The sequence below is a fragment of the Chelonoidis abingdonii genome, chromosome 2, assembly GCF_003597395.2.
Source record: "Chelonoidis abingdonii isolate Lonesome George chromosome 2, CheloAbing_2.0, whole genome shotgun sequence".
In the NCBI taxonomy this organism is placed as follows: domain Eukaryota; kingdom Metazoa; phylum Chordata; order Testudines; family Testudinidae; genus Chelonoidis; species Chelonoidis abingdonii.
The window spans coordinates 258613144-258633304 of NC_133770.1; the positions used below are offsets into that span (position 1 = coordinate 258613144).

General features: G+C 39.5%; 1 protein-coding gene across 1 annotated transcript in view; it reads left to right on the forward strand.

Annotated features, from left to right (window-relative positions):
* DPY19L4 (dpy-19 like 4) overlaps window positions 1-19668 on the forward strand; it is a 52635-nt gene extending 32967 nt beyond the window's left edge. Inside the window, exons 16-19 of the mRNA XM_075063111.1 lie at window positions 1042-1124; window positions 6123-6255; window positions 9769-9927; window positions 16677-19668. Coding sequence (XP_074919212.1) covers window positions 1042-1124; window positions 6123-6255; window positions 9769-9927; window positions 16677-16841 — 540 coding nt within the window. The 3' untranslated portion in view covers window positions 16842-19668. The remainder of the gene's footprint in view (window positions 1-1041; window positions 1125-6122; window positions 6256-9768; window positions 9928-16676) is intronic.
* Window positions 19669-20161: the final 493 nt, after the last annotated feature.

The following is a 20161-nucleotide window of genomic DNA, read 5'->3' on the forward strand; positions in this document are numbered from 1 at the left end:
AATTCTCTGTAACTTGAAGTCTTTAAATCATGATTTGAGGACTTCCAGTATCTCAGCCAGAGGTTAGGGGTTTATTATAGAAGTAGATGGGTGAGGTACTGGGGCCTGCAATGTGCGGGACATCAGACTAGATCACGATGGTCCCTTAGTGATTTAAGGTACAAACATCTGATTCAAATGGTTTATTATTGACATTCTGATACAATGGTATGTATAACAGTAGAGTAACACTTTCTTTACACATCTTCTGACTTCACATATGCTGCCAGTGCATTTAGATTGGCTCTCTGAGAAGCTATAATGTCTAAAAAAAAAAAAAAAAAAAAAAAAAAAAGGTGTCAGATATAAATCTATTTAAAGTAAATAAAATTTGTTCGGTTGACTGGGGAATTCTGTACTTCAGATTGTTCTAACAAGACTCTTAAGGGTTTGAACACCTACAGGGCTCCATATGTTGCAAATCCAGTTTAAGAAGTTTGTGTCATTATACCATAGAACTGAACTGAAGGAAAGGGAGACAAAGTTGCAAAATATTAAAAAGATCCAGATGTTATAATAATTTTTCTCTCAGAAACTTTCATAATTTTATACTGAAGAGAATTGCATTGGGGTCATTTGAGGAACAGCAGAACACTTCAACACAATGCATTACTAGATTAAATTACATAGTATTGTTAGACCTACCTATTGAGGGACAACTGCAATTTAGTTTACTATTGTATGCTTCAAGTTACTGTCTGAAAAACCAAAGGGAAAAAGTTTGTGGTGTGTTTTTTTTTGTTTGTTTGTTTTTGTTTGTTTGTTTTTTATATAAGGGGTCAGATTCACTCCTGGTGTAAATCCTTTGTACTAAAACATTGAATTTGGACCAAAATATAGAACAGTTTTATTAGACTTTAATTGATCATCTGTAGCAATATTTCTTTTGTGACTGTAAAGACTACAGATTACTCTTATTGCTATATTTAAAGTTACAGTGTTTATGAGAGATCACATTGGGCTTACCATGGTATATAATAAACTTCTGTTTATTTTCTTCAGTATTTTCCTAGGATAATGACAGAGCTTTCAGAACTGCAAGAATTTTATGACTCAGATACAGTAGAACTCATGATGTGGGTAAAGTAAGTGTGAGTTCCTGGATGTCTCTCTCTTTTTTGTTTTGCTCAAGGCGTTTTTGTTTTGAGTAATAACAGCATATTTTATCATAAAACATAAGAACAGCCATACTGGGTCAGACCAAAGGTCATCTAGCCCAGTATCCTGTCTTCTGACAGTAGCCAATGCCAGGTGCCCCAGAGGAAGTGAACAGAACGGGTAATCACCAAGTGATCCATCCCCTGTCACCATTCCCAGCTTCTGGCAATCAGAGGCTAGGGACACCATCCCAGTGCATCCTTGCTAATCGCCATTGATGGACTTTTCCTCCATGAACTTATCTAGTTCTGTTTTGAACCTTGTTGTAGTCTTGGCCTTCACAACATCCTCTGGCAAGGAGTTCCACAGATTAACTGTGCATTGTATGAAAAATACTTCCTTTTGTTTGTTTTAAACCTGCTGCCTGTTAATTTCATTTGATGACTCGTAGTTCTTCTGTTATGAGGAGGAGTAAATAACACTACCTTATTTACTTTCTCCACACCTGTCAAGATTTTATAGACCTCAATCATATCTGCCCTTAGTCATCTCTTCTCCAAGATGAAAGGTCCTAGTCTTATTAATTTCTTCTCATATGGCAGCTGTTTCATTCCCCTAATCATTTTTGTTGCCCTTTTCTGAACCTTTTCCAATTCCAATAAATCTTTTTTTCAGATGGGGCGACCACATCTGCACGCAGTATTCAAGATGTGGGCATGCCATGGATTTATATAGAGGCAATATGATATTTTCTGTCTTATTATCATCCCTTTCTTAATGATTCCCAACATTCTGTTCACTTTTTTGACTGCTACTGCATATTGAGTGAATGTTTTCAGAGAACTATCCACAATGACTCCAAGATCTCTTTCTTGAGTGGTAGCAGCCAATTTAGACCCTATCATTTTATAAAAACAAAAGAACAAATGGATATAAACTGGCCATCAGGAAGTTTAGACCTGAAATTAGACGAAGGTTTCTAACCATCAGAGGACTGAAGTTTTGGAACAGCCTTCCAAGGGGAGCAGTGGCGGCAAAAGACACATCTGGCTTCAAGACTAAACTTGATAAGTTCATGGAGGAGATGGTATGATGGGATAGCCTAATTTTGGCAATTATTTGATCTTTGACTATTAGTGGTAAATATGCCCAATGGCCTTTGATGGGATGTTAAATGAGGTGGGATCTGAGTTACAACAGAGAATTCTTTCCTGGGTGTCTGGCTGGTGAGTCTCGCCCACATGCTCAGGGTTTAACTGATCACCATATTTGGGGTCAGGAAGGACGTTCCTCAGGATTGCAGAGGCCCGGGGGTTTTTCGCCTTCTCTGCAGTAATGGAGCACATCATTGCTGGAGATTCTCTCACCTTTGAAGTCTTAAACATGAATTTAAGGACCTTCAGATAGCTTCAGACATAGGTTAGGGTTTGGATACAGGAGGGAGTGTGTGAATCTGTCGCCAGCGTGTCAGAGGTCAGACTAGACGATCTAAGGTCCCTTCTGACCTTAAAGTCTTGATTATATTTAGCCCTGTGAAGTTGATTTTTCATGTGCATTCTTTTGCATTTATATCAACATTGAACTTAATCTGCCATTTTGTTGCCCATGTCATACTCAGTTTTTGACGATAGATCCTTTTGTAGCTCTTCCTGACAGTGCGCGTGGTACATAACAATCTTAAGACAAAGATTTTGTTATATCTGCAATGTTGCCACCTGCACGTTTACCCTCTTTCTAATCTTTTAACCAGTTACCAATCCATAAGAGGACCTTCCCTCTTATCCCATGACAGCTTACTTTGCTTAAGAGCCTTTGGTGAGGGACCTTGTCAAAGGCTTTCTGAAAATCTAAGTACACTATATCCACTGGATTCCCCTTGTCCACATGCTTGTTGACCCCCTCGAAGAATTCTAGTAGATTGGTGAGGCATGATTTCCCTTTACAAAACCATGTTGACTCTTCCACAACAAATTATGTTCATCTGTGTGTCTGACAACTTTGTTCTTTACTATGGTTTCAACCAGTTTGCCTGGTACTGAAGTCAGGTTTACTGACCTGTAATTGTCAGGATTACCTCTAGAGCCCTTTTTAAAAATTAGCATCACATTAGCTATCCTCCAGTCATTTGGTACAGAAGATTATTTAAATGATAGGTTACAGTTATTAATCAAAATCCAGTTATTAATCTGAGTTTTCCCTCCATACTTGATTATGTGATTTGGGAAGAGAAAGAAGACGGGGATTATGGGCTTGATATTACTTCCATTTAAAGCAATAGGAACTTGTCATTGACTTCAGTGGGAGCAGAAGCAGCTCCTGCATTGTATGTGACTTGCTTTCATATAACTTAATTACCAACCTTAATCGCCAATTGAAAAACTTTTAAGTTGTTGAATGTTATATTCTTAGTTCTTTAGATGCTAATTTTGTAATAGCTATTTGCAAAAAAACATTGGTGGAGACAAATATCAGGCTTGATCCTGCAAGGTGCATAACCACTTACATTTTTAGCTGTATCAGAGCCAGAGTGCTCAGTAATTGGCAGAATCAACACTACTGATGGAAGGAATAAGAGATTTAAGTAAAGCAATAATGTAATGTAGTTGGTTCAAGACTTCCACTTTGACCAGGAGGCTGTCAATTCTTGTCCATGGCTAGCTTTGTTGGTCATAACTAAGGCTACGTTTTAGTCACAGGTATTTTTAGTAAAAGCCACGGACAGTAAACAAAAATTCACAGCCAGTGTGACCTGTCCCTAACTTTTACTAAAAATACCTGTGACTAAAACTTGGGTGGGGTGGGGGGCTGCCCTGGGCCACCGCAGGTTTTGGGAGAGGGCAGCCTGGGTGTTGGGGATGGAGGGAGGTGGAAGCATGTGGCCTGGGACCCCTGCTGGTGCTGGGGGTGGGTTGGTGGGCAGACAGTGATGTGTGGCCCGGGACCCCCGCTGGTGCTGGAGGTGGGAGGGCAAGCAGCGACGTGTGTCCCAGGACCCCTGCTGGTGCTGAGGGTGGGAAGACTGATGGGGCCGGCACGCTACCTACCTGCCTCCATGCCTCCCCCACCCAGCAGCAGCAGACTCCGTTTGGGTGTGGGAGGAGACAGGGTGCTGGGGCATGGGATGGGGTGAGGCAGGCTCTGGGCGACACTTACCTGGCTGGGGGGCTCCCCAGAAGTGGTGACATCCCCCTCACTTGGCTCCGTCCTAGGCAGAGGCGTGGCCAGGCAGTTCGGTGCACCCCTGCCCCCAGCAGCTCCCACTGGCCACAGTTCCCAGCCAATGAGAGCTAGAAAGCCAGCATTCTGTCCAGAGGCAGCATGCAGAGCTGCCTGGCCATGCCTCCTCCTAGCAGCTGAGCGAGGGGGATGTCGCTGCTTCTGGGGAGCCCCCCAGGCAAGTGCCGCCTAGAGCCCGCCTCACCTTGTCCTGTACCCCAATCCCCTGCCCCCTCCCACATCCAAACTCTGCTGCTGAGGGCATGGTGGCTTGAGACTACCCCAGCAATGGCCAGTGCACCTGGCGCAGGGGCTGCCGTGCCCCAGCCGCTGCAGAAGTAATGAAATCCGTGACCTCTGTGGCAAACTCACAGCCTTAGTCATAACAAATAGTGAGAGTACAACTGAATCTTACTTGAAGAAAAAATAATTTCTTTTTACAGATAAACTCTCTCAATGAGGACTACAGGCCCTGTTTGGCCTTTGCCCAGTGCAACATCTGTTCTGTTGATGCTCCTAGAATTTGTGCCTTTGAGGGCAGAATTGTGCCTCCTGTGTTCAAATAGTTTAGTGACTTTAACTGTACGTCTTCAGAAAAGACTAGGCTGATAATTATGATGTTCCAACCAATTTCTTCTTTTTGTTAATAGCAGTGTAGGATATTTGTCACCCTTGTGGATCTTTATGGCAGCAAGTGGAACCATGCCAAGTGTCTAATGACTTTTGCATTAGCCTGCATATATTACACATCAAGTACATAATTAAACATGGTGAATTGCTTTGAGATATGCTCAACAAAGAATAATCTGACTACCACTTTTTATAGCTCTTAGTATTTTTAATGAAAATGGAAATTTTTCAGTTCATAACTGAATATCTTTATTGGCATCCGCTGGCAGGCCATGAGACAGTTTGTTTACATGCTTGCGGATGGTCAATGTAAACAAACTGTCTCGTGGCCTGTAGGTTGCCCACTGCTGAACTAGAGCCTGCTAAATATTTGTGTGACCTTTTTTGATAGTCAGGATGTCTAAACACATATATGTCTTTTACCAGTACATCTTCAAATAAAATAAAACCTTGCCAGGGCAGAACATATAAAAACATTTGTTGTGTGGTGGGACTTGCAGAAGCTTTTAATTGCTTTTTGTCGATAAGTAGGTAAAATAACAGAGACATTTTCTGAATACATCTTCTGAGCTACTTTTATATAAAAATTTGTATTTCTTTTATAGGAGCTCTGCTAGGTGTATATAAATGTATAGCATCTCTTTTCTTGTTCTGTAGTTTCCATTTTTTCTATAGTTATTGCCACATTTCTTTTCCTCCTTCGCCTATTCCCGTGTGTGCTACTTGGCATTCTCCTGTCAGCCCAGAAAACAAGGATCCCAGTTCCTTCAGGACCAAGTGCTGTTTAATGGATTAAATGATGCAGAAGTGAATGGCAGTTAGACAACCCTTCTCTCTACTCTCTTCATCAGGAGGCCTTCTTAATCAGCTCATGCTCCTAATAAGCCTGGGCTTCCACCTAACAATGCAAAGGACTTTGATCATGCTACTAGGCCACTTCATAGCTGATTGCTAAGAGGAGTAATTTCAGTTAAATGTGTAGTTAGATGCATAATAGTATCTTCATGAGCTGGAATTTTTACCTTAGCAGGCTATAAGATTCACTTGGGTGTTAGAATTGATATAAAATATTGTTTTAGAAAACATGTCCTTGTACTCAAATGCAGGAAGTGATGTGGTTTTGTTTGTTTGTTTTGCAGAAGACAGGCTCCTGTTGCTGCTGTGTTTGCTGGAAGTCCACAGCTAATGGGTATGATTAAGCTGTGTACTGGATGGATGGTGACAAGTCTACCTTTATATAATGATGTTGATCTTCTACAAAGAAATGAGAATGTGAGTATCTGATTCCAAAAATGTATTGTGGTATCAGTGATTCATTCTTCATTCGTTATGTGGAAAATGAGTTGAGGTGCTTAATATGTGTAGGAGCATTGAAAATTATACATGTCAAAGAAGATAAGTGAAGGCCACCTGATGGTCTTGTGGAGTTGGAGTTCCAACATGGGATCCGAGTTCAGGTTCCGTGTCCCTTGTTTCCCGGACCATCTGGGGTGAGAAATTTTTATTATTTATGTATACTAGTGCCCACCATGTGGTAGGTGCCTTCCAAACATTAAAGAACAATGGAGTTTACATTCTAAAGATAGACAAGTACACAGAGGTTGGGGAAGGGTAACAATAATAGATTACATACATGGCAGCTTGATTCACCATAAGCAACATGGCAGAAGTGGGTTTTAAGAGGGACATGTTCGGAGAGTTGTGGATTTGCTGATGAGCTCAGGGAGGTTTTGCCATCCGTAGAAGACTGTGTGGAAGAACACTCAAAAACACTGAGTGAAGAGCATTGAGGGTCAGTGTAAACTATGACAAAAGAAGATAAGTAAAGAGGGACGGAGTTTTATAGAACTGTGAAGGTGGTGTCAGAAACCTTAAATTTGATGTAAGAGTGGCTGGGGAACAAAAAGAGAGATTGAAAAAGTATGATCATATCAGTGGGCAAGAAAGATAAATTTAGTGACTGCATTTTGTCTGGATTGAAGAGCAATGCATGTGTTTGAGAAACCAGAGAGGAGGATGTTTCAGTAATCAAGGCAGGATATAATGAGGTCCAGAATGAGAGATTTGGCTGTGGAGATGGAAAGAAAAGGACACATCTTGGTCATACTAAGAGGAAGACTTAAAAGAAGTTGCAGGACTCGCATAGTGCCTGGATGTGTGGGGTGAGGAAAAGGGAAGAGTCAAAATAACCCTCTATGCCTCAAGTTGGACGCACTGGTATAATTAATTGCTCTTAAGTTCTCCCACGAATGAGTACACAGGAGTGCAAAATAATATTAACTCATTTCCAAAACAGTAAAAATCTCACTTTTTGTATACTGGTATTGTATGTATATGTATGTGATGTGTCTGGTTATTTGGTAAATTCAAGGTAGGTCAAATTCTTGGGATCCATTTAATTTAGATTATAGTGATTTAATTTTTCCTGCACCTGTGTAGGATTATAATTTTTCCCCATCTAGAATCATTCAATATTCAGACCCAGTAAAGTCACTGAATTTATGACACTTTCTAGTATTGTAGTATGCAGTGTGTCCTCATTTTATGTATTCACCTCTATATCCCATGAATTAATTTCCCTTGATTGCAAGAGAGGGTTTTTGGATCATTATAAAAATGCTGACGTGAAGAGCTAACTTTGTGGCTTCTGACATGGTTCTGGGCTACCAATTGAACTCCTCGGCAGAAACAGACCTCCATCACTGGAGTCTAAGACAAACATCTTTCAATTAAGATGTTTTGCTACTTAACTGAACCGAACCGTGGAGCACAATTGACATCTACTTTGACCATCCGTACTGGAATTGTGTTGTAGTCCAGGCCCGAGGTTACTATGTAAACAGTTGGCTTCAGAATAGTGAAACGTCGGTAGGCCTGAATAACTCTAGAAATTATTTTGGTGCCAGGCAGTCTTGTTTGAGAATATAACAGAAAAATAAATTGGAGAGTTTAAGAGTTAAGCGGTTGGTTGAGGAGAGAGAATTTCTTATTTTACTGGGTTTAACTCCTGGACACTGTTACCTTCTGTCTTCTCACTACCAGTAAATGCTGAGGGTATATTTACACTGCATATGCCAAAGCAGTACAGCTGCAGGTATGCCACTGTAGCATAGACCCTTGCTACAGTGACAGCAGGGGTATTTCCGTCGCTATAGTAAATCCACCCCCATGTGAGATAGCTCAGAATTCTTCTGTCGACCTACTGGTGTCTATATTATGTCTTAGGTTGTCTTTGCTACATCTCTGAGGGTGTGACATTTTCACATCTATGAGTGATATAGCTAGGTCAACGTAAGTTTTAGGTGTAGACCAGGCCTGAGGGTATGGCTGCATTAGAAATTTCAAAGCGCTGCCCCGGCAGCACTTTGAAGTGTGAGTGTAGTCAGAGCCACAGCACTGGGAGAGAGCTCTCCCAGCACTGCTTGTAAACCACATCCCTTATGGGTGTAGCGTGCAGCGCTGGGAGCCGCGCTCCCAGCGCTGCCGCCCTGATTACACTGACACTTTACAGCGCTGCATCTTGCAGCGCTCGGGGGGTGTTTTTTCACACCCCTGAGCGCGAAAGTTGCAGCGCTGTAAAGTGCCAATGTAGCCAAGCCCTGAGTCTCAGTACAACTTTAGAAACTGCATTTTGCCAGTAATGTTATTTTTTTAACAGGAATCGACTGCTTCACATAATTTCAGGTGCCCTTTGGCTTATTTTTCCTTCCATTCCTCTCTTGCCTGTTGATCTCCAATAAGTTGTTTTTCCTGACACCAAAAAACAGAATCTAAGCAGACATTTCCAAAGTCTTTAGCCATGCACTTCCATAGTAGTAGTCAGTAGCTGGTGCAGAATATGAGTGCAGCCATGAAAGATAAAAAAGTGTTCCAAGTTTTCTGTTTAGAAGGACTTGCCCAGTCACCTACTATTACCACAGGGACTATTCTGCAAGGAAATTGAGATCAGAACTCTAAATAGGTTCCTCATTCCCTGTCTGAGGGTGATGCAAAAGTATAGTAGGAGAGTAGCAGTGTCTCATTCTCTAGGAACTCACCAGCAGACTTCAAAAGCACATGACGGACTCCAAAGTTAACCATATGTCTTCTCCTTCATTTGAAGAATAATCGGCCCAAATGTGAAGATGAAGAAATTAAGTGTATTTGAGTTGCGTGGGAGGATGGGCTGAGCTGGGAGCAGAGTGGAAATAGATTTTCAGAGTTCCGCTGTTGAAGGAAAGGCTGTTAAAACAGGATTTCCCAGCCTCTTACGGCAATGTTACCAGGTTAGCAGCCCAAGACCTCAACTATAGCAGAGTCTACAACATCTCCCATTCAGCTCCCCATGATCTTATCAGCCGTGGAGCTTTTGCTGTCAACAATTGTCATAAGCTGAAAATACTAGCCTATTAAAGGACTGACACTGAGGCTCATCTTTTACGATTCCTCCTCCTTATCTTGAGAACAAGTCACAGAAGCCTGAAGGGTTATTCATGAAATCCTGTAGTGTCATATACCAGTGATTGTAATCTATAGTTGCTAAATGCTCTTGACAAATGTCTAGTGCACCAGAGACTTTAAACCTTATGACTAGTCTCCAGAAATCCATTTCACTTACAAAAACATATTTTACCCTTAGATATTTCTGGAAATGTATTGAATAGCAAATTTATACAATTATATTTTTTAAATAATTTTTTATAATTTGATGATTATGTGACTTCTTATTCCCAATTACCCGATGTATTTAATATGCATTTAATTTTCCATGGTTTTAATTTGTATTAAATATTTTCTAATCTACAGATTTATCAAATCTATTCAAAAAGATCTGCTGAGGATATTTATAAGATACTCACATCCTACAAAGCCACCTACCTAATTATAGAGGATTCAATTTGCAATGAGGCTGGACCTGTGAAAGGATGTAGGGTTAAAGACTTACTGGATATTGCTAATGGTCATGTAAGTAGCACCTGGAAAAAGTCAAATGTTTGAATGATAAAATAATTAGTTAAATTTAAAGAAAAATGAAATTAATGCCACAGGAATATTTGTTTTGCCAGTTACAGTTAGCATGCAGTCTGGACTTGATAAATATCTTAATGAATGTTAAGCTTTTGTTTTGAGAACATCCTTCTTTTTGAAATTTTTGAAATATCTGATCTTTCCCCCAGGTTGTTCCTTAGCCCTGCTGAGTAATCCCTTCTGATATGTTGGCACCTAACTATGTTGCTTCCCCACCAGTCATTAAAATATCTAAGCCTATACAATTGAATAATTTTTATATCTAAAATAACTAGCAAAGTTTCCCAAAGAGGTTCTGTAGAGTATGTCCTCTTAGGTGTATCTCGACTATGATATAAGGTGTATTTTTAAAATGTTTTAAAACCCTAGTGCAGACAGAGCAAAGTTGTGTTGTAATGCATTAACTTGGTCACCTTTACCAGCTAACATATTACAATAAACTTATTCTATCTATACTAGGTATTTAAAATATGGTGGTTACAATGTTTTAGGTAAACAAGCCGTTAGATACCACTGTGAAGTATGAGCACCAAATAGGGAATTAAAATCTGCTTAGACTTCTTCATAATGGATTCTGCTTTTTGCCTTTTCCAGGTTTAGTAACTCTTGCTTACTCTGTTGGTAGGGCTTGGTTTTGATTTATTTTGGGGGTGGGGGTGGGGGTGGAGTTAGAGGGAGTTAGTGGCTATTCGTATCTTCAGTTTCAGTGAGAAGTCTTTCCAAAAGTGAGTCTTACAACTTGCTCTGAAAAGGATCAGGCTTTGACTCAGAAGATACAAATGCATGGATCACTATGAGTGCATCCTTGAGAGGAAAGGACATAGTTTACTGACAAGTTGGCAGTGAAAGCAAGCATTTCTTGCCACTCTTGCTGCCCAGGTGTCCAAGATTTGCAATGAGTCCAATAAGACTGAGACTTCATACTACTGTGAACAAGGAGAGAAGTTAGCATCATTGGCATTTTGAAGTATATTAGTTCAGTCTCACAGGTTTCAATTTAAGCCAGACGCTCTTCATCTCAGTTCTAATCACTTTAAATCACTAAGAGATCTTTGTAACTGTTAATTCTGTTTGTTGAGAAGAAGGAAGGAAACTGAATGTTAGGCACTCATTGATGCCAACCATGCATATGTCATCTCACCAAGGGATTTCCTATAAAAATTCAGAGGGGTAGCCATGTTAGTCTGAATCTGTAAAAGCAGCAAAGAATCCTGTGGCACCTTATAGACTAACAGACGTTTTGGAGCATGAGCTTTTGTGGGTAAATACCCACTTCGTCGGATGTAATTTACCCACAAAAGCTCATGCTCCAAAACGTCTGTTAGTCTACAAGGTGCCACAGGATTCTTTGCTCCCTATAAAGATTGAAGAGGAGGCAGAGACTAAATTAGTGTCTCTCAAATTCTGCATGTGACAACTGTCAGAGAAGAGGACAACTGCCTACTACAGCTCTCTGGGTCTATTTAGAGGCATGATTAAAACCCATCATATTGCTGCTCCATTCACTCCAGCTAAGCCTGACAAATGTGTCAACAACATCGTGTGATTAACTGTCAGAGGCTGCAGAAAGGCTGATTGTATAAGGAATGACATTTGGTCTCTATCGAGAACCATAAGAAGATCATCAGTGGCTACTAAAGACATCTCCATGCAGTATCTTAGTCTGAAGACTGATAGTGAGGAGTCTGGGATGTTAGCAGTGATATGTGATGCTGACATTTGTCTCCATCTTCTGATTTTGCATAGGAAGAAGAGGTTGTAGACAGAGTGGTAGTTTGAAAGATTTGTCTCTTTATTGGCTTTCCCAAGAACGTTTAAGAATCTGTTTAATAGGTATTGGCCTGGACAGAGATTCCAATGCACTTGTGTGTATGATAGAGCCAAACTTGGTCAAGGCTAAGAGGAGGATTACTACTGTCATTTCTCATTTTGATGCCTCTCTTTTTAAATAGGGAATATATATATAAACTTTGTCTCTTTCTAATATTGCATTGCATTCTTGGGAAAAGATACAAGCTCTACTTCATTTATGTTAAGTATTATAAACATTACTTTTTGATTTATGCAGGACCTAGAGGGATCTTAGAGAAAACAAAGTCACCTTCTAAAGGGAAATACTCAAGATAATGGCAATAGTCCAGTTTCAAAATGAAGACTAGTCCAAGATTGCCAGCATATAGGGGTGACTCTCTACCCACATAAAAAGGAAAAAAAATTGCTATGATCATTCTGCGGCACAAAAAGATTCTAAAACTATGATTGCTTGATGGTGTGACTTGCTTTATTGGCATAAGACGGCAAGGAGTATATTTATATACGGGCATATGAAACATGAGGAGAAAATCTCATAAAAAAGCATGCTGGATTTGCCTCACTGGTTTCATATTCGTTTTATGATGTAGGATATATCACATGTAAAGCTTTTGATACTAAAAGGTGTCTGAAACAGCTTGCATATGAGGAGAGATTAAAAAGATTGTGACTGTGCAGCTTAGAAAAAAGATGACGAAGGAAGGATCCGATAGAGGTCTCTAAAATCATGAGTGGTGTGGAGAAAGTGAATAGAGAAGTGTTATTTAACCCTTAACATGGTACAAGGGATCACCCAATGAAATTAATAGGCAGCAGGTTTAAAAACAAATATAAAGAATTACTTCTTCTCACAACACATAGTCAGCCTGTAGAATCATGGTGAGGGGATGTTTTGAAGGCCAAAGGTATAACTGGGTTTGAAAAAGAATTAGATAAGGTCAGAGAGGATAGGCCTATCAATGGCTATTAGCCAACATGGTCAGGGATGCAACCCCATGCTCTGGGTGTCCCTAAACCTCTGACTGCAAAGCAAAAGTTCTTCAACAACCAGCTCCTGGTCAATCATCAGACCCAGCAAGGAAGATCTACATTGACAGAGAAGAACTGGAAAATGTAGAACAGTTTGTTTATCTTGGCAGCCTTTCTCACAGAGAGAGGACATAGACATCAAGATTCAGCACAGAATCCGCTGTACCAGCCTTGTCTTTTGCAGACTGTCTCGCCATTGTTCAACGATCACAACATCAGAACACACACAAGACTTTTAGTTTATAAAGCAGTGGTGATCCCAACTCTCTTCGATGGTTGTGAAACTTGCGTGACTTATAGAAAACACCTGAAAAACCTGAAACACCAGCACCAGCACTTTCTTCAGAAGATCCTCAACATAAAGTGGGAAGAGTGCTGCACTAATGTCAGTGTCCTCACAGAGGCCTACATCGTCAGCGTTGAGGCCCTGATTATCCAGCACCAGCTGAGGTGGAGTGGGCATTGTGTTTGCATGCGTGATGTACACTTACCAAAATAATTGCTGTACACCCAACTTACCAAAGGGGAAAGGAAATGGGGAAGCCAAAAGAAATGCTTTGGAGGCATCCTCAAGATGATGCGGCATTGGCACCACACACTGGGAGATAGTAGCCCAGGATAGGAATAACTTGCGAAGATTTGTCCATGAAGGAATATCCATTTTTGAGGAAAGTCACCTTGCCTTGGTTACAGAAAAATGCCAGAAAAAGAGAGGACAGATGACTGTCATGCAGCAATCATGGCCCAATGCTGACTTCCAACACTATCTGAAATTTCTGTTAACAAGCCTGCGGCTCAAGGATTGGACACCAAAGGACCCATAAAAAATAAAAACCGTGAAAGAGATCATCCTCGACCTTGAGGGATCAACTGTGACTCAGTAATTGCCCTGTTCTGTTCATTTCCTCTGGCTGCTATTGGAAGACCAGGATACTGGGCTAGATGAACCATTGGTTGGACCAAGTATGGCCATTCTTATTTTTTTAGCTACTCAGACACTTCAAATTCAGTCTTCCCAACACTTAATGTTTTATCTGTTGTTCTAATCCTTTCCTTCTCTATAAGTGACAAATGCACTGTCCTCCCTGTCTCCCAGGCTTCATGTTCTGCGGTCATATTTGATTTTTCTCTCATCATTTTCCACTTCTCCTGTCTTTTGCTAAGTCCTGTTAGTTCTTCATTTTTAATAGCACCAAAATCCTTCCTTTCCTTTCCTGTAAAACCACTGTCCACACCTTTGTCATTTTTTGCCTTGATTAATGTACTTTTCTCCTCTGCTCCTGTGAAAAAAACAACAGCTACAATCTGTTTTCTCTCCTAGCACTGGCGTCAGAATACCGTGTTGTTCCTTTTTGAATCCCTTCATCTGCTTCCTCACTTACTTCATCAGATGCAAGCTCCTTACCCTCACCTTCAAGTTTCTGTGTGATCTTGCCCCCATCTTAATCTGTTTCCATTTTCTCTTACTTCCTGTCTGGCTCCCTACGCCTCACCTAATCCTTTTCCCTAATTGTTCTTTCTTCTCTTCCAGCTCTCAGGCCATGTCTACAGCTACAGGGTTGCAGCACCGTAGTGTAGGTGCTTCCTACTGCAAAGGGGAAGGGGCTTTTCCATCAGCATAAGTAATCCACCTCCCCAAGCAGCGGTAGCTGGGTTGGCAAAATAATTATTCTGTTGGCCTACTTGTGTCTACACCAGTGTTTAGATTGGCTTAACTTTTAACTGTAGACCAGATATCAGCTGCACACCTTCACCCTCTGCTTGTTAACAACTCTCCCGTGTTCATCTGTCAAGCACCTTTCTTTTTCAAATCTTTTCCTAAATCCCATTTCTTCAGCAGTCCTTTTGCAGGATCCTTCACATCACTAATTTCCACATCTTGCCTTTATCTGAACTGTTATCCGACATCTTATCTTGTATTCACTTTTTCTTATTCTTTGACTATAAACTCTTCATTGCCAGGAATGCAAATACATGATCAGGTGGCCAAAGAGCAAGCAGGGTTGAATGATTTATGCTATGTTTGTGAGTGAGAAGGCAAAAAAATCATAGAATTGTGCAAAATGAAGAATCTGACTTTTTTTCAGTGGCCCTGTTAAACTTTTTAAATTGTATGAGGTTGTAGGTTCAGGGTTGATTTACCTAGTCCATGGCTATTGCAAGCAAGAAGAGGAAGATGAACTTCTCTGCAGAGTTGTACTTTTTATTTCCCTTTACCTTACACCCCTTAAATTTCTCTGACTTGAATATTCTCTGAATCTTTACTGGTCCACATTATGCTGGAGGCTCAGTTTAAACATTTATGCAGCAGAAAACTATTTGAAATGGCTTAACTGGCCAACGTGATAGGAATAAATCATGGTAGACCCATGTTTTTAAAAAGTTGTGATAGCCTATTCTCATAGCTTATTAGAATTAAACTGATTTACTAGTATACAAGTGTGGCTCAAAGTTTTCTGTTTAAGTAATATTTAAAAACTTTTGATAGTTCAGGCCTGGTTTACACTATGACGGTTAGGACAACGTAAGGTTCCTTCATCGACCTAGCTGTGGAAGTGTATTCATTTAAATTTGGCTCCGGTCGACATAAGTGCGTGTACGTCAGTAACACCACCTCTCCGAGCAGTGTAGAGTTATGGTCAGTGTAATTAAGTCAACGCAGTGTCCGTGCAGACACTGCGTTGCTTACATTGACTGTTTCTCGCTTCCAGGAGCCATTCTACAATGCCCCACACTGACAATACAATCCATACAAATGTTCTTGTCGACGACCCACACCGCCAACACAAGTATGTGCACACAAGTATGTGCACACAAGTGATTTTAATAACTGGTGTGACTGTGTGCTGAGGTTGACATAATTTTGTAAGGTAGACATGGCCTTAGTCAACAGTTATTTCTAATTAACTTTGTGTCACTAACTTGAGAGTGAGGCATTCACTTCACTTATCCCCAAATTAACGGGAAAGACGGCGGGTCTCTGTAACTCTTTGCTCAGTATTAGTCAATGCTATAGATGTGTGTGTAAAGCAAGGCTGTATTAAAGAAGAAAAGGGAAGGCTAGATGGCTTAAGGAACGGATAATGAGATGTAAAGCCTTTTGCCTTTAGGATGACTGGTTTGAATAAACTTCATGGCTGTGAAAAGAACGAGAAATACTTGTGGCACCTTAGGGCTGGTCTACACTGGGGGGGTGGGGGTGGGGATCGATCTAAGATACACAACTTCAGCTACGCTATTCGCGTAGTTGAAGTCGAAGTATCTTAGTTTGACTTACCTGGCCGTCCTCCCGGCAGCAAGTCGACTGCTGTGGCTCCCCCGTCGATGCTGCGTACTCCTCCTGAGAAGGTGGAGTACGGGTGTCGATTCGCAGATCGATTGATTACTACCCGCCCCCTTTGAGACAAACAAATTTACTTGGGCATAAGCTTTCATGGGCTGTGGTAATTGACACCCATGTTTTCAGTCTTTGTAAGGGCGTCAGTGAATTAATTGGTCTTGGAAAGTGAATTTCTTTCTTATCCCCAGAGTTGCGTCCTGCTAGTCTGATTTGAAGTTGGTTGACAGGGTGATTGGATAACTTTGCACTGCACTGCTCATGCTTTCTACTTCTATCTTATAGAGGATTTTTGTTTTCAGGGCTGTTAATGTAGCGCTAGCATTAATGAATTCACAGTCATTAAGTTTAAAAACAAAAACAAAACCCCAAAGTATAGGGGGAAATGTTTTCAGCCACTTATGTATATTTGTGTTATCTCTATTGGAATTGTATAATATAGAAATGAAAGATTAATTATATGTTCTGCGTTTAGATTTCTCTTAACAAATTTCTTCTCCTCTGATAGGTGGTTTGTGATGAAGATGACAGTTATGCCCAGTCTAAATATGGACGATTTTGTCATGAGATCAAAATGAACTATTCTCCATATGTGAATTATTTTACTCGGGTATACTGGAACAGATCCTACTTTGTGTATAAAATCAACACTGTGATATCCTTCCAATCTTGAAAAATCATGGAGACTTCTTTTTGAAGATTGACCATGTGTGGAATTAATAGACATTTCTATTTTAAAAGTGGCTTTTTTGCAGATCGAAATAGGATCATGCAGAATGCTCATTCTGTTAGTTTACCAAACTGGAAATGGACTACAGCTCAACAAGCAAGAGTACCATCCTGTAAGGAAATGTGAGCACTAGTCAATTTTACAGTCTCTACAAAGTGTGACCGTCTTCCATGATTCTTACATTAGTTTTTCTCATTTTGAATCATCCTAATTTTCATGGAAATAAAATGTCTAATTTAAATATTACAACAAATAATTAAATAACTTCTAGATGGACCTACTTTGGAAAATACAGAAAACATTCAGACATTTGGGGGTGATTTAAATTCAAGTTGTTATACAGCTTTCATTTTTTAGCATTTGAAACCATCAAAGTATCCCGAGTAAGAGACCATGCAAATAGTTCGACTTTCTGTTAATAGGACTGTCTTTAACTATGTGCATTCCTATTACACACACATTCAAACATTTTCTGGGTGTAGGTATAGCATTTTTTTTTATGAGCCAAATCCTGAAGATTTTACTTAGACAAAACACCCATAAATTTGAATTCAATGCACGGACAAAGGGGTCCACCTCCATGGACAAGTTGGCAGGATCAGGATTTTAATTTGGACTGAGCAGATCTTTGGGATTTGGCCACATTAGATAATATATTCTTATTCATTTTAATAGATATTATGTAGTTAGTCTTGGTAAAATATTGCCACAAATTTTATTTAACCCCCCCTACACACACAATGAAGTCATAGTAAAACAGTTGATAACTACTTTTTAAATATATGCATATAATGAATTAAAAGTATACTGTCATGGTAATTTTTCAAAATTTTAGAAAATATTTTGCCCCCTTTCCCACATCATTCTAGTCAGTTTTTTTTAATGAAGTCTCTATTTATGAAATTTATTTTGTTGCTTCTTGCTGTGCTTCTGCTATAATGGATGTTTGTTTGCATCATATTTTTGGCCTGATCTTGGAGTCCTGAAACAAAATACTGCAAAAGAAATGGACATCTTGCCTGAGGACTGCAAAATCATTCCCGCTGTGTCTGCTGGAAAAATGTAAATCCAAAGAATTCAATTTCTATGAAGTGAGCATATACAGCAAGAATACGGTGCATGTGTATGCTTACCATTTCCTCTGTGCACATAGGTTTATTTATTGTTATACTAACAGTGCTGCATTATCAAACAACTCTGGAGTGATCTTTTTTTTCAAAATGCTTTGTTGTTGCAAATGTCATCATATCTGTAGTCCAGTCTTCATTTCTAGATGTGCTAATTTTTGAGGCCTGAAAACCTTGACAATGTTTTAAATTATCTACTTTATTTGAAACCATGGCTCAGATAAATCCATTAAACAAAATAATAATGGGCTTGGTGATCTGAAGGAAAAATGATTTTTAGTATAATTGAGTGACAGGGTATAGTAATTAGCCTTATATCAGATATAGCCTTGACATATCCATTATATTAAGAATGGGTGTGGGTGTTTTGTATATAAAATCCACTCACAATATGCACTGTGTGTGTGTTAATACACAAGTGCATATGTGTATCTGCACTGAACATTTTTCAGACTTTCCAGTCACTACAGTAAGCTAATGCATTATCTTCAGCTACTGGAAGCTGTGGGAACCTTTTAGTGGTCTTTTCTGTGTGTGATAGAATGAATCTAGATGTGTTTAATATGTTGAAATAACTCTAGAACTCCATATGCACTTGGAGTTCATTATGATTGACTGTCAGGGATGTCATACCTGTGTCTCATTCCTAGTAAATGCATGAGCCTAAACATTCATGAATTCCATTTCATAATAGCAATAAGGCTTTCCAGGTAGTGAATTTCAGGGTGACTGTTGCACTCCTTGGTGGCTGAAGTCACTTAGCCAATGGCCTCATGCCTTATAACAGCATTCAACGTACAATATTTTAATTATCCTGCAATGGACTGCCTATTGTGTTTTATGCAGTACTACGTATGTATACTACTGAGTAGTACATAGTATGAATACATACACACAGAATACATACGTACAGAAAAATACAGCTGACGCCCATTCTACATATCTGAAAATAAATCCCACCTGTAGCACATTGGCCTTTATACATTTGAATAGACATGTTAGCTCTTTTTTGAACTGTGATATAATATTGTTAAGTGTTGTCATTCTTTTTAAGTAGTGATGCTACTTCAGTTGATTCTGCTTTAGGAGAATCAAAAACAGGAGGATTTTTTTTATGTGTTCATTATTATTTTTATGTATATATATTAGAAAAAATTTTATCGCAGTAGCATTGGGTTATCAAGCTAAAGAAAATAGAAAACAAGAGTCTTGTAACTGTGGGAAAATGTAGCCATAGTAATCCCTGTAAAAAGGCAAAAATATTTAAATAATTAACCTAAAACTTTGGTTTGAACATGCAATCCAGTTGCTGACCGGCTTATGAAATAGCCAAACCAAAAAAAAAAAAGTGTCATCTACTAAAGGTCTATTCTATTTCCCACTTTTTGTGTAGAATGCAAGTTCTATGGTGTTGCTGGGAAGGTTTGAATAGGGATTTTCATACAAGTAAGCTGTAGTTATGCCCTAATTTGCTTTCCAGCATAGGTCACTAGCATTACAAGCCAAGTAAATGAATAAAAACTCATAGTTGTGAGGGTGGGAGAACATACTGAAAAATCACATCTGTTTTACTGTAGAAGTTGCAATCCAGTTGAAATATGTGCCTTGAAAGCTTTATTAAATAAACAAAATCTTTCAACTTGTGTTTGTTTTTGTGAAGATTTTTAATCCATTTCCTTTGTGGTTTATGTAGTTTCAATTGTATCTCATTTTCAGCAGGAAAAGATCCTAGCAACCTCCTCCAAAGGTGCTGCTGCTCTGAATCGCACAGCTAGTCTCTATGCCAGCCATTTTGTTTAACCATTGACTCCACCAGCCTAGAGTGATGAATTTGAATGGCAGGTTGTTGTTTTTGTTCTGGCTTCCTCCTTCCCCCTATGAGCCCTCAGTAAACAAAAATATTATCTGAAAAGGTTATAGGTAGTGGAAGATAAAGCAGTAAAATACTCTTAACCTTTCACCTTTAGATCTCTGGTTTCAGATTTAGTCGAATCACAAGTGAAATGAGATTGGTAATCTCAGTCTAGTCGCTAAAGCATACTTGTCCAGACTATGTCCAAACTACCATATAATTTTACACAATTTTGCATTATTATCTGGAAGAAATACAGGACTGTATTAGCAAGGATGATCAAG